Raw genomic sequence first — 12,865 nt, 5'->3', positions numbered from 1 at the left:
AATGTGGTGGGCAGTATGTGATGATGTTTGTCTTTTTGCCACAGAGAGCAGTCGATGTCGTCTGTCGGCTTCTGTGTCGTGAGCACGACCAAAAGAGGTTACCCACTGGAGGACGCCACACACATCGCTTTCAGTAAGACACACACAGACATACACAGCTTTTTATTAGTTAGGTACAAACAAGCAGCAACCTCTGGGGCTGAGAAATGAAGCCAATGTGGAAGTGCCAAAAACTGCAGTTCCTCAAATGGCCACTTGAGGCTGGCTCCAAAAGCGAGTCATTCCCCATAGACCCTCATGTTAAAATGCCCAACTTTACAGCAGAAATAAACATGTTTGCAGCCTGTTTTGGTCTTTATAGCTAATTTCCCCCTTCATGACAACTGTACAGGGGGTGAATTTTTTTATAACTCACCTGTTTAAATTTTATTAAACTCTAAAGTTATGCATAATTAAGAACATGGCTGCTCTGAGTGACAGGTCACCAGCCATTAGGTAGCTTGTTTCAGCAACTAGGCTTCATTGGGCCGCCTCAGCTCCACCTCTTTGCCCATTTTGGATCAGCCGGGAGTGACGCAGAGTCAAGCACTGCCAAGATGGCAACAGCCGGAACTGCCCACTTTGAGCTTCAAAATCACTCTTCAGAAACAAATGGGTGATGTCACAGTGGCTGCATCCATATTTTTTACAGTCTGTGTTCACAAACATACATAACTTGTAAAAAAAAAAAAAAAAAAAAAAAAGCACATTGATAGAGCTTTATCAACTCATATATCACACTTTCTTTTTTGGTACACACACAATCACATGCAGTCCCACATACTCACATATAATTGTTTTGAAATCTAAGTAATAACACAGCACTTCACTGGAGTTCCTCGATTACACACACACACACACGTGCACACACAACTCATGGCTAAATATACTCCAAATTAGGTCAACGAATTATACAGGCAGACAGCTGCACATTTAATTATAACACACACTACAATCCTTTATCTCTGGCTGGCATTCAACGTAAATGACCTGCTCACGTAAGCACATGACGGCCTGATAAGATCATAATCTGATGATGGAAACAATTAAAACATCTATGTTTCAAATGCATCACAGATCCAATAAGCTAAGCCATCTCTGGCAGTGATGCATCAGGCCACATTAACGATATGTCCAGGAAAGACACAATAGGCAGCTGTTGCTGTGACACTTAGCATCTGACTACAGGGACAGCTAAACTGCAACTGGAAGGGATTTAAAACAAAGCTGCGCGCTAAGTTGGACCTGATTGACCTGTCGAAGCAAGGACAGGTTCAGCTCAACTGAAATGTAAATGACTAAGTGTAAATGATTCCCAATGGGTTGGTCAGACAAAACAAGTAATTTGAGGGCATCATCTTATACTATTAGAACTAGCGATGGGCATTTCTCACAATAATAAATAAAAAAAAAAGATAATGACAATAACCATAAGTTGCAGCACTAAGTCTGACCACCAAGGCATCAGTCCCTTAATTCTTAAATCTATTACATGTGTTAATCTTGTTCTAAGGTAACAAGAGTGTGTGTTTTGTTTGTGTGTTAATAGGAACAGTGCGCAGGTTCCTGGAGAATCATGGGAACAGCATCGAGGCGGTGGTGTTTGCAGTGTCAGACACAGAGGAGGTTTGTATGACTTCAGCCCATGTCTGTGATGATTTCCCTTAAACAACACTGAAAACTAGTTTTGCTTTAAAGTTTGAGTAACTGTGAAGGTGTGTTCAGAAAAAAAGCTTACTAGATAGGATTTATAACTTTTGTGTCCAGGTTAATGTCTTTCAAAAACAATAAAACAATGAAAACACATCAAACAGTGGTAATAGTCTATAACCAGTCTGTTTATCAAGAGTACAAGTGCCCAGATTTTACAATTGATTTATATTAATGTGTCAGTATGTGACATGATTTCTGGGGAGCAAAGCTACTTAACCTGTTAACAAAAATCCTGAAAGTCTGAGACCACAAGTCAAGATACTTCTATTTTTCATTTGTTTCAAATATAATACTATCTTTTTCATTACAAATGATAATATCATCTTAACAATGTGAGTGAAAAGTTGAATCTTTGAAAAAAATTTACATCTTAGTATTTGGTATGTCCCCGTTTTGCTTTAATGACAACATGCACTCGAGCAGGCATGGACTCCACAAGTTTGTGCAAAACCTGATGACCCATGTTATCCCAGCATGATTTGATAGTGTTCCAAAGAGCGTCTTTTGATGTCACAGAGTGCTTGTCTTTCTCAGTCTTCAAGTGCCCCCATAAATGTTCAGTGGGGTTGAGGTCAGGTGACTGTGGAGGAAGGTGCATGACAGTCAGGACTCCATGGTCTTCTTTGGTCTTCAAGTTGTTCTTGCAAAGCTTTGAGGTGTGTTTGGGGTCATTATCCTGCTGCAGTATGAATCCTTCTCCACAAAGATGCAAACCAGAGAGTGTACCATGTCTCTGAAGAACGGAGTGGTACTTCTCCTTGGTCAGGGTGTAGTCAGTTCAGTGCAGGTGTTCATCTCCAGAGTAGGCAAAACACCCCCAGACTTGAATATTCCTACCACCATGTTTCATGCTTCAGTTTCATGTTTTCATGAAACTGCTACTTGTCCTCTGAGACCATTACAAGACAGCCTTCTTTTGACAGTACTTTTGCTGATTAGAGTCTTGCGTTCTTTATTTAGCAAATTCTCTATCTGTGATAAAGTTGCTTTTCTATCTCTCAGGGAACTAAGCTCGATGTATTGATCTTCTGATGGTGTCGTCACTCGTGGTCTGCCTGATTGTGCTTTGGTTACAACTGATCCAGTTTCTGCAAAGCATTTTAGAATTCCACGCAATGTCCCCTTAGAAACTTAGTCTAGCCATGATTTGAAGCTGAGAAAGCCCCCCTTTGCGTAGAGTAACAATTTGACTTCTGACACTTTCACTTAGTTCTGATGCCACATTTCCCACTATCACAATGCTACTTAGTAATCAATGATCTGCTGGAAACTTGAGGCACAGCCATATTTATAACAGGTGAACACTGGCTGCAAGTTGAGTTACTTGAACAAAGGAGTTAAGTTGGTCAAATTTGCTTAAGTTTGATTGCTGACCTAGAAATAGTGCAGAATCTTCAATATTTCTTCTTTATTTTACATGTTATAACTTTTTGTGTTTTAAAACGTTTCTGAATCCTCAAACTTTCTGATTATTTCCAGGGTAAAGTGAATGTCCTGTTTAGCATGTACTAAGAGTTCAAAGTCCACAGATGTAAACATGAATACTGTGTCGTGTGTGTGTGTGTGTGTGTGTGTGTGTGTGTGTGTGTGTGTGTGTGTTCGTGTTCCCCCAGCCGGTGTACAAGAAGTTACTGCCTCTGTACTACCCTCGCTCTGAGGAAGAGGAGAGGGCCTGTCTGCCCCTCATCCCAGCTGACATTGGCAACTCTGAGGGTGAACCCGTCGTCCCTGAGAGACAGATCCGCATCGCAGAGAAACCAGGCACCCTGGAAGGTACACAAGTTCAACACAAATCTGTTTATGCATAATGTGATAAAATGAAAGAGCATTCAATGCGTTTCACTTTGATGTGGGCAGTCTATTTATAAGAGTAGGCATCATATTTTTTCAAGTGGTTGACATTTAATTTTGGAATCAGGCTCTCTTCTTGTGTTAATAGTACATAGTCCAAGATCAATTGAGGTGCCTTTCTAGATGTAAAAGCAGAGTGAGCAAAATAAACGCATACAGGCACAATTTAATATTTTTTGTTTCTCTTCATCTCTGTCCTCACTCATTTCACACAGACGAAAGGGAACTATTTTTTCCATTAGTTTAATTTTGGCCTGAAACTAAAAGGCATTTCAAAGTTAACTGTCAATTGCACAGTAAAGGCTGAACTATGTGCCTATTTAAATGGGTTAATAAGGTGAAGCTTTTCCTGTTTTTGTAAAAAAAAAAAAATTAGAAATTAAACAACAGCACACAATTTTGCTCTGTCACATTGGACAAAATGGGCTGTTCCTTCTGGTAAAGAGGGACACCAGTCAGTAAGCCTGTCAATCAACCAGTTAATCAGTCAAGAAACCATACACTTGGTCAGCCAAACAGCCATTTAAGCAACAAGGCAGTCATCAGTCTCCAGTGACACAGTCAATCAATTAGTCAACCACTCAGCAAGTCAACATGTCAGCCAAAGCAACAAATATAGAAAAATGAAGGCCAACACAAGGATGAAATTTTGATGAGGACAGTGTGTTGGAGCTTAGTCATTCAGAGAGCCAGTCAGAGGACATGGAAGAATAGTGTAGCAGAATATTTCTAAACTGTGTCATTGGAACATCTGGCTGCGTGGATCCTTAACCCACACTAATACCTTCACACACACACTCACTCGATCAGCGAGCCCTGCCTTCCTGGAGGACTTCATGTGTTCCACACAGTATCATCTGCATATTACAGAGTTTCAGCCTGACTAATACAGAGCAGGTGTTTTTGTTTTTTGGTTGGGGGTTTTTTGTTGTTCTGAACTCACAGGTTGTGTTAGGATACAATGTTTTTTCTCATGTTGTTGACATGAAATTTGTGTGAGTATATCTATTCAACAACAAGGACAGTGTTACAAAGCATTTTATGGATTTTATTTAAAAGTAATATATGGTAACAAATAAAGACAGAATTGAGCTCCAGTATGGTTTGCAAACCTATGGTTTATAGAATCCTCTGATTTCAGATATCCAGCTGTCAGCATCATCTTAGCTAATGTGACAGTTGTTGATGTTATTTTGGAGGAGGTAGTGTATAAAATGTGCAACGAAAGCTGCTTATATCCTGCCTTAAAAAGCTGAAGTCCTGATAATTTCACTTGTCTGGTTTCATTTAAGAGTTTTAGTTTTCCATGATGCTCCAAATGCTAATTTTGAGGTTTGTCCTTCCTGACAAGATGAAAAATGCTCTTCTTGAATCCTTTTTAAGTTCAAAATGGTCATTATTGCACATTATGAATTTTGGCCTGGCCAAGGACAGAGGAAACAATCCAACCATGAACAGACTATTGTTCTATAGGGAGACAGCTGAAATTCAAATTAATATTGGAAGCATCTTTTTAAATTCTGGATATGCTAATGGCAAATGCAAATGATTATTAAAAATCACTGAACCAGAAATTTAAGTCACTGTAATTTAAGTGGGGAAAAAATATGAATCATGCAATACATGTATTGTAAGACAATCAAAACTGATCTGAAAAGAGGAAAAAACTGGGACATTTTGACAACTGGCGACTTCAGTTCAAACTCCCTTTCAGGCCTAAAACCCTCATGTACTGTAAACTGTATTTTATGTGACCTCTAGTCAACCAACCTATGTTTTTGCTTGCACTTGTCTAAATGTTAGTTTTTGGTGAAAAGGATTGTGAAAGTTACACCAGCCCATGTTTTAGCATGTGTTTGTGGTTTCTATGTTGAGCATGTTGGCTCCATTGACCTCCAGTCTGATGTCTGTTGGCGTGACACTTCAAGGAAACAAGATGTGGCTTTGGGGTGTTGATCCAAAGCAAGCAGGCTGTCTGCAAGTGAAACCCAATAACAACAAGCTGATGTGTACACACTGACAGACACACATGCCTATTTGGATGTAGATAAAATGCATGGGCATGCATACTACAACATGTGGTTGTAGGGAAACAAGCAGAGAAACAGACTTGAACCTGAGTCTGAAGTCTGTCCTCTGAGTTTAGGACCTCAGTGCCAGCTTTTTCACAAACATACATACAAATAATGACATGCTTGCAGATAAGTTACCATTATGAAACCATTAAAGTAAATTATAAGTAGATAACCAGTTATCATCTGTATGTTTGTGTAGATGATTCTGAAGAGGAGAGTTTGGAGTCGGATCTGGGTCAGGTGGGGAATCATGCTTTCGCCCGGATGGAGGGCGACGTGGACAAACAACGCAAACTGATTCTGCAGGGCCAAATGTCAGAGGCGGCCATGCAGAAGCAGCACCAGAGGAAGCAAGTGTCCAACTCTCAAACTCTCAAACTGAGTCTTATTTGATGAATACTAGCATTACCAACATTAGCATTGGCTTTTCTCTAGCAACACTAGCTTTAGCATTTTTGCCTTTATTTAAAAGCTGACAGTAGAGACAGACAGGATGCCTGGAGAGAGGGTGAGGGGAATGCCAATCATAATTATTACTTCTAATGATTATTACTAGCTGTTTGACAAAAAAATGATTTTACTGTACAGATTGACTGCATGATAAACCTGCATTTCTTCTTGTCATAGCAGAGATAATCTACAGCTCTCACACATTAATTGCTAACCCACAATGAGCCTGACTGATTTAAAATTTGACCAGATTGACTTTTGACGTTTTGCTGTAGTGAAGTTTAGTGAGGCAGCAGTTATAGTATTCCAATTGCATGTTCAGTCTGTAATATATTGTTTGCTGCAGCCATGTAACCATGAACCACAAATTAAAACCAGTTCTGTTTGTTTCCCTCCTGCAGTTACAATCGCTGGCTGTGTCGAGCGAGAGCAGAAGATCTGTCAGACATCGCTGCACTGAAAGCTTTGTATCAAACGGGTATGTGTTAATGTGTGTGTGATGGACAGAGAGAGAGAGGAAAGGAGAGAGAGAGAAGTCATATATTAGAACTTTCCATTTTCCAGTGTGAATCTCTCACCTCTGTAATGTAAATGTAAAATGAAACAAAGCAACAAAAGGAATGCATTTACAGTGCGTGTTGTGTGCAAGGCTGCCTGCATGTGTTGGATGTTCCTGAAAGAATTTTTTTCTTTTACCTCATTAAACACATCACTGGTGGAGTACAGTCATCCAGTTTCTCGTTATTGGTTTGCAGGATTTAAAAAGAAGGCCAGAATATGCATCTCCATCTTTTTTTTCAATACATGCAGTTCACTGTCATCTCCAGTAAGAGGCAGTATTGTGATACATTCTGGCCCCATTGTTGCCTCACATGGTCATGGTCATAGATTTGAAGTAATATTAGAGAACTCCTGCTGCATTGTATAACCTGCTTTGTCAAACTATGGCCAGGGGCCAAAAATGGATGTCAAGCAGGGATATGTTCAAACCCTTCTGAACTTATTGACCCCCACTTTTTTCTATCTTTTATAAGGGAGACCTGGCCAGGACAGGCAGACAGAAAACACAAAAAGAGACAAATATAAAAAAGAAAATAAAAACAAGCATCAGGACACTCACATTTCAAATGAGAAATTTCTAGGAATCAGTTGCGTCACCAGGTAAATTAAAAACATTTATATTTTAGGGAATCTGCCTCTAAATCCTTCATTTTGGATTTAAATATGTTAAATGAGATAAATTCATTGAGTTTTAAGTCATTCTGCAATGTATTCCATGCTGAGGGTGCAGAATACATAAATGCCCTTTTTCCTATTTCATTACAGGCATTTGGGACTGAAAGCATAAGAAGTCCTGAGAATGCAAAGAGTACTGTCTAGCACTTTTCTGAATGATAAAAACACATAGGTAGTGTGAGCAGACCATGTACCACGTCTACGGGTGGCCAGAGCAGGCCATCCTACCCAAGAGTATTACTCACAGTGGTGAGTCAGTACTTTACAATTGGTAATGAACCTCAAGGAAACATGGTAAGCTGTGTCAACCATATGAAGACACTGAGCAGAGGTATGCATATATAAAAGATCACCATAGTCCGACACAGGTAAAAAAGTGGCGTCAACAAGTCTCTTTTTTTACACTAAAAGAAAAACACAACTTATTTCAAAAATAAAAACCCAGTTTTAGCCTCAGCTTTTTCACCAGGCACTGTACATGTGGCTTAAAAGTGAGACAGTCATCAATCAAAATACCCAGGTATTTATAAGAGTTAACAACCTCTATTTCACTTCCCTCAAGAGTGTCTACCAAAGGGATATTTTGTGATCTATTCCTAGAGTTGGTAAACAACATGAATTTGATCTTATCTGCATTACAAACAAGTTTGAACTTAAGTAGGGTATTTTTTACAACATTAAAAGTATTTTGCAGGTATTCAATGGCCTGTACAAGAGTTGACACACAGCAGTATCATAACATCATACAGTGTAATCTGTATAAAAATGGAAATTAGCAACACTTTTTGACCCAGATTATTAATATGAATAGTGAATAAAAGTGGAGCTTATACAGAGCCCTGTGGTACACCCTTATCAACACATACAATAGCACAACATAGACCGTCATATGTAATGCACTGAGACCTATTTCTAAGGTAGTTTGAGAACCAAGCAACTGCTTGCTCAGAGAGTCCTGAGTTAAGAAGTCTAAGTTTTAAAATATCATGGTCGACTGTGTCGAAAGCTTTGGACAGATCTATAAAGAGTGATGCACAATGTTGCCTCTTGTCAAGTGCAACAGAAATATTGTTTACAGCACTAAAACAGCACCATCACAGCTGCACTGAAGATCAATGCAGCTGTGATGGTGCTGTTTCTTTAGGCCTGATTGATATGTTGATAAAATATCATTGTTGTATAAAAACTCCTTAAGTTGATCACTCACAAGAGCTTCAAGAATTTTAGCCAGTACTGATAATTTAGATATTGGCCTATAGCTATTTAAAATAGTTGGGTCACCCCTGTAAATAAAAGGAGGACAAAAGCCGATTTCCATATCCTCGGAATTTCCTTATTTTCCACTGTAAGGTTAAAAGATATGCAAGAGGCTCTGGTACAAAATCAGCAGCCAAATTCAAAAAGTAAGAATCAATAAAATTAGGTCCTGAGGGTTTTCTAGGATCTAAAGCTTTTAGGGCTTTGTAAACTTCCTGTAAAGAGAAAGGTACAAATTTAAAAGACTGACCAGTATACACTGGAACATCAGTACACAATTTCACAAACACAGAACCAGCAGAGTCTAACAGAGAGCCAGTAGATATAAAATGCTCGTTAAAACAATGCAATATCTCTATTTTGTCATGAACAGCAACAGAATCCTTCATAACAAAGGAAGGTGCAGCTTGAGAGGTTTTGCTCACAGAAAGGAATTTTATGGTTTTCCAAAACCTCCAGGGTCATTTCTGATATTCTGAATTGGCTGTCTGTTTCATAGTTGTCTAAAAATAAGCCAATCAGTAGTAGAACCTGTTAGCCCAAGCCAAGTTATGCTCAGGAATAGTATCTGCTAGCTCAGAAGAAAACCAGGAGTTATCATGCCCCTTTACTCTGTTTCTCTTGAATGGGGCATGTGTATTTATGATTTGTGTAAAATCCTCATCAAAAATGCCCAGGCTGTCTCCACATCAGGGATCAGCTCTATTCTACTCCAATTAAAATGAGACAAATCATGATGAAAACCCCTGTTCATTAACATGTTTAAGATTCTTCTTGTAAATGATGCACGGTTTAAGTTCAGGGACCTTAGTGTTCCTGGTAGCAGCAACAACACAATGGTCACTTAGGTCATTGCAAAAAACAGCAACAGCTGAAAATTTATGAGGAGCATCAGTGAGAATCAAGTCAATTCAGGTGGACTTCTCAGGGCATTTAAGATTTGGACAAGCGGGTGATTTAATCAACAGGGTAAGATTGACGGAATTACAAAAAGATTTAAATTCGTCAGATACTGGCTTAAACTAATCCCAGTTAAAATCACCAGCTAAAATAATTTAATCTGGATAAAAGGTGAATCAAAGACTGCAATGCATCATTTAAAGCAGATGGAGGCCTATAACACCCAACAACAGTTATACAGAGCCCCTTAGCAATTTCCACAGTCAATGCCAGAAATTCCAACTGCCTGCAGATTGATGTAGACAGAACTACCCTGACAAGGTTTTACATAAATAGCAATGCCCCACCTTTCTTTGCTCTGTCAGCACGATAAACATTGTATCCATCCATGTCAATATCTTTATCAGTTTTTTCAGTTTAATTTCAGATATTACAATATATCATATCAATTGATATAAAATGGATATAGTAAAATGGATATAGTCATATCCATTTTGGATAACAAGCTGCACACATTGAGACTAACAATGTTTAGACCAGACAGAGATTTAAAATCAATGTACACTGCAACTCAGGGCCAGAGTTAGGTTGTATATTACCAGATGTAAGTAATAGTAGAACAATCAACCATGTCTGCTTAGCAACATTACATGACAATTCCTTCAACGTTTCATACATTAAATCCGAACGAGATCTCTCATTGAACTCAAAGTAGTTATTTAAAGCCAGAAGGCTTTGAAGGTGGGGTAAGTCTCTGGGTAAATACCACGAAAAGTTCATGTCCTGTTCAACTGTTGTACAACTGTAGAGCAAGTGCATCCATAAGCAATGTCCAGCAGGCAAAACACATTGTTAGGTGTACTCACCCAGTAATAATCACTTGCTCGAAAGTCCCACACAGACAATGCACAAAGTAAAGTCAGAAGAAACACCATTGTCTCTGTCCAGAGAATATGTTTGAATGTGTGTGGTGAGTGTACAGCAGGCCGTTACTGGAGTGGAGATGGGGAGGGGGAAAGAGGAGATGCGGTGGCAAGGCCAGGTGGAGAGGCCAGGCAAGTAGAGACTGAGAGACACAGTTTTCGAGACCCAGGAGAGTTGGAGAGATAAATTCAGAGGATCGGAGCACATTATGTCCCAATTAGATGGTCCAGGAAAGAGATATCCTTATAATCTCCATAAAATAAAGCCTGCAAATGCCTTATGGAAATACTTTGCTTTACTTCAGTATGAATATTAAAAGAATAAAAGACTTGTTCATAAAAACACACAACACTTAACACTGATATGGACTGACATGCTGCAATCTTGAATTAATCTCTTAATTCTGTTAATTAAAAATGAAACACAGTAAACAGGAGAGAACTGATACTACTTGCATGAGGAAAGGGACTTTAAATAAAAAAGAAAAACAGAAATGAATGTTGAAAGCTGATTTCTGTTTCTACTTGAGATTAATTGTTGTGTTATGATGATCATGACCAGAGCCCTCAGTTGACCCAGTGTATCACTGGTCACAGGTATACTTCTGGTTTGTGCTCTCCCTTGAGATAAAAAAATATTCAAATATTGATTTCATGAAACTACATTACAGGACAAAAGATTAGTTTTATATTTTTATATCAAGTGATGTGGGATGATGAACAGTTTTTGTTCAAACTGGGCTGTTATTTTATTTAACATTTACAGAAAGTTTCATGGTTAATTTTACTTTTCATTTAAAATTTCAAACTTTTGAAAACATGATGATGTGGCTGTTAAACTAGTGTTAAAATCATATTGGTATGAATGTACAAAAGCACTGGCACACTGCTGTTTTTCCATGAAAAGGATTTGTTTGTTTGTATAGTTGTGGTACAGGAATGAAAGGATTGTATTCAGGAAAAAGACAACCACATGGTGAAAAACAGTAACTTGGGTATGTTGGGCTTGGTGAATAGTATCAAAAATGGTTTAAACAAAACACAGTTCTGAGAAGAATACGTAATGCCAAAAACTTCTCAGTGTTTTCCAAAGTCATGTTGTTACTTTGCTGGGACAGGTTTGGGGGAAATATTTAGTGCAAGTTCTCAGAGTCCAAGTTGATGTCCTAAAATTTCTTATTTTGTCCAACCAACAAACCAAAACTCAAATGCATTCAATTTATGATACAAAAGGATGATACATTTGAAAGGTTGCAATCAGAGAATGTTTGACATTTTACCTTGATAAATGACTTAAATGCTTAATTGATTATTGTAATTGTATAATTGTGAAAAATAAGCAGAAGAGTGTAATCATTTGCAGTGACAACCAAAATAATCCCTTACCGCTTGATTTAGAGAAACATTGAGGCAGTGCGTGCTTGTCGAGAGGCTCTCCAGTTACCAGGGTTTTGTTGCTCAGCTCTGCAATCAACACTCTCAGTCCATTTGCCAGTGTTTCTGTGTGAGAGGAGTCTGATTCAGTGGGCGCTTGACCTTTACTATGTGTCTGTGTGTGTTTCTCTAGGTGTGGATATGTGTGGCAGAACAGTGATGGTTGTGGTTGGACGAAACATCCCAGTGACCCTTATTGACATTGAAAAGGTAACGCACTGCACTCACTGAGAGATTAAATTATATCAGTTTCAAAATAAAAAGATTCAGATGAAGTTGCAGTCAGACTTGATCTGTGTATTTGTGTGCATCTTAATATTAGTCTTAGATAACAAATAGTTTTAAAGCTACAATATGCAAGTACTGTGTTTCATGTCTTAATGCAATGTGTGTGTTTGCGAATGTGGCATATTACCCTCACACTTTAAATATATTAATTTACACATATTACACTTTAAATATGTTCAGAGTAAAAAAAAGTGTATCTTAGCTTCTGTTTACTGAGAAATTAAGGTAAACAAATGTATTATTCGTTTGTGATACACACTACCTATTGTGGACAAATACAGAATATGCAGAAATTAGGTTGTTATATTCAAGATTTACCACACTCTACCAAAAACACTAAAACTTGCACCAAAACGAAATAAAACTTAATATAAAAAACATGAAAGAGACCAAACCTGCTGCTGTGTAGTTTTAAAGTTGTAGTTGAGAAATATAAACATGATTTTCTAGAATTTAAGCAAGAACTTTGCCAAAAACAAATAGTCTAAAACCCTCACAGTAGTTATTTAAAGGATAAGACTGGATATTATCAATATTTTTCTTATTGTCAACAAATCTCATGTGCAGAACCAAACCAACAATGAACTCATTCTACTTAAAAGTATTTTGTGTTTATCCAGAGTCTGATCTATTGTATTCCTCTGTGCCGTAGACCTCTGTTGTTGTTCAAAAACTAGTAAAAACACATCAATGAGCCAC

General features: G+C 38.2%; 1 protein-coding gene across 1 annotated transcript in view; it reads left to right on the top strand.

Annotated features, from left to right (window-relative positions):
- gdap2 (ganglioside induced differentiation associated protein 2) overlaps positions 1–12,865 on the top strand; it is a 41,431-nt gene that overhangs the window by 8,839 nt on the left and 19,727 nt on the right. The window contains exons 5-10 of the mRNA XM_067604304.1: positions 45–133; positions 1,589–1,665; positions 3,366–3,525; positions 5,878–6,028; positions 6,530–6,606; positions 12,012–12,088. Of these exons, the coding sequence (XP_067460405.1) occupies positions 45–133; positions 1,589–1,665; positions 3,366–3,525; positions 5,878–6,028; positions 6,530–6,606; positions 12,012–12,088 (631 nt within the window). The remainder of the gene's footprint in view (positions 1–44; positions 134–1,588; positions 1,666–3,365; positions 3,526–5,877; positions 6,029–6,529; positions 6,607–12,011; positions 12,089–12,865) is intronic.

The sequence above is a fragment of the Thunnus thynnus genome, chromosome 11 (assembly GCF_963924715.1).
Source record: "Thunnus thynnus chromosome 11, fThuThy2.1, whole genome shotgun sequence".
Taxonomy (NCBI): domain Eukaryota; kingdom Metazoa; phylum Chordata; class Actinopteri; order Scombriformes; family Scombridae; genus Thunnus; species Thunnus thynnus.
This window is presented reverse-complemented; position numbering and strand designations above follow the sequence as displayed.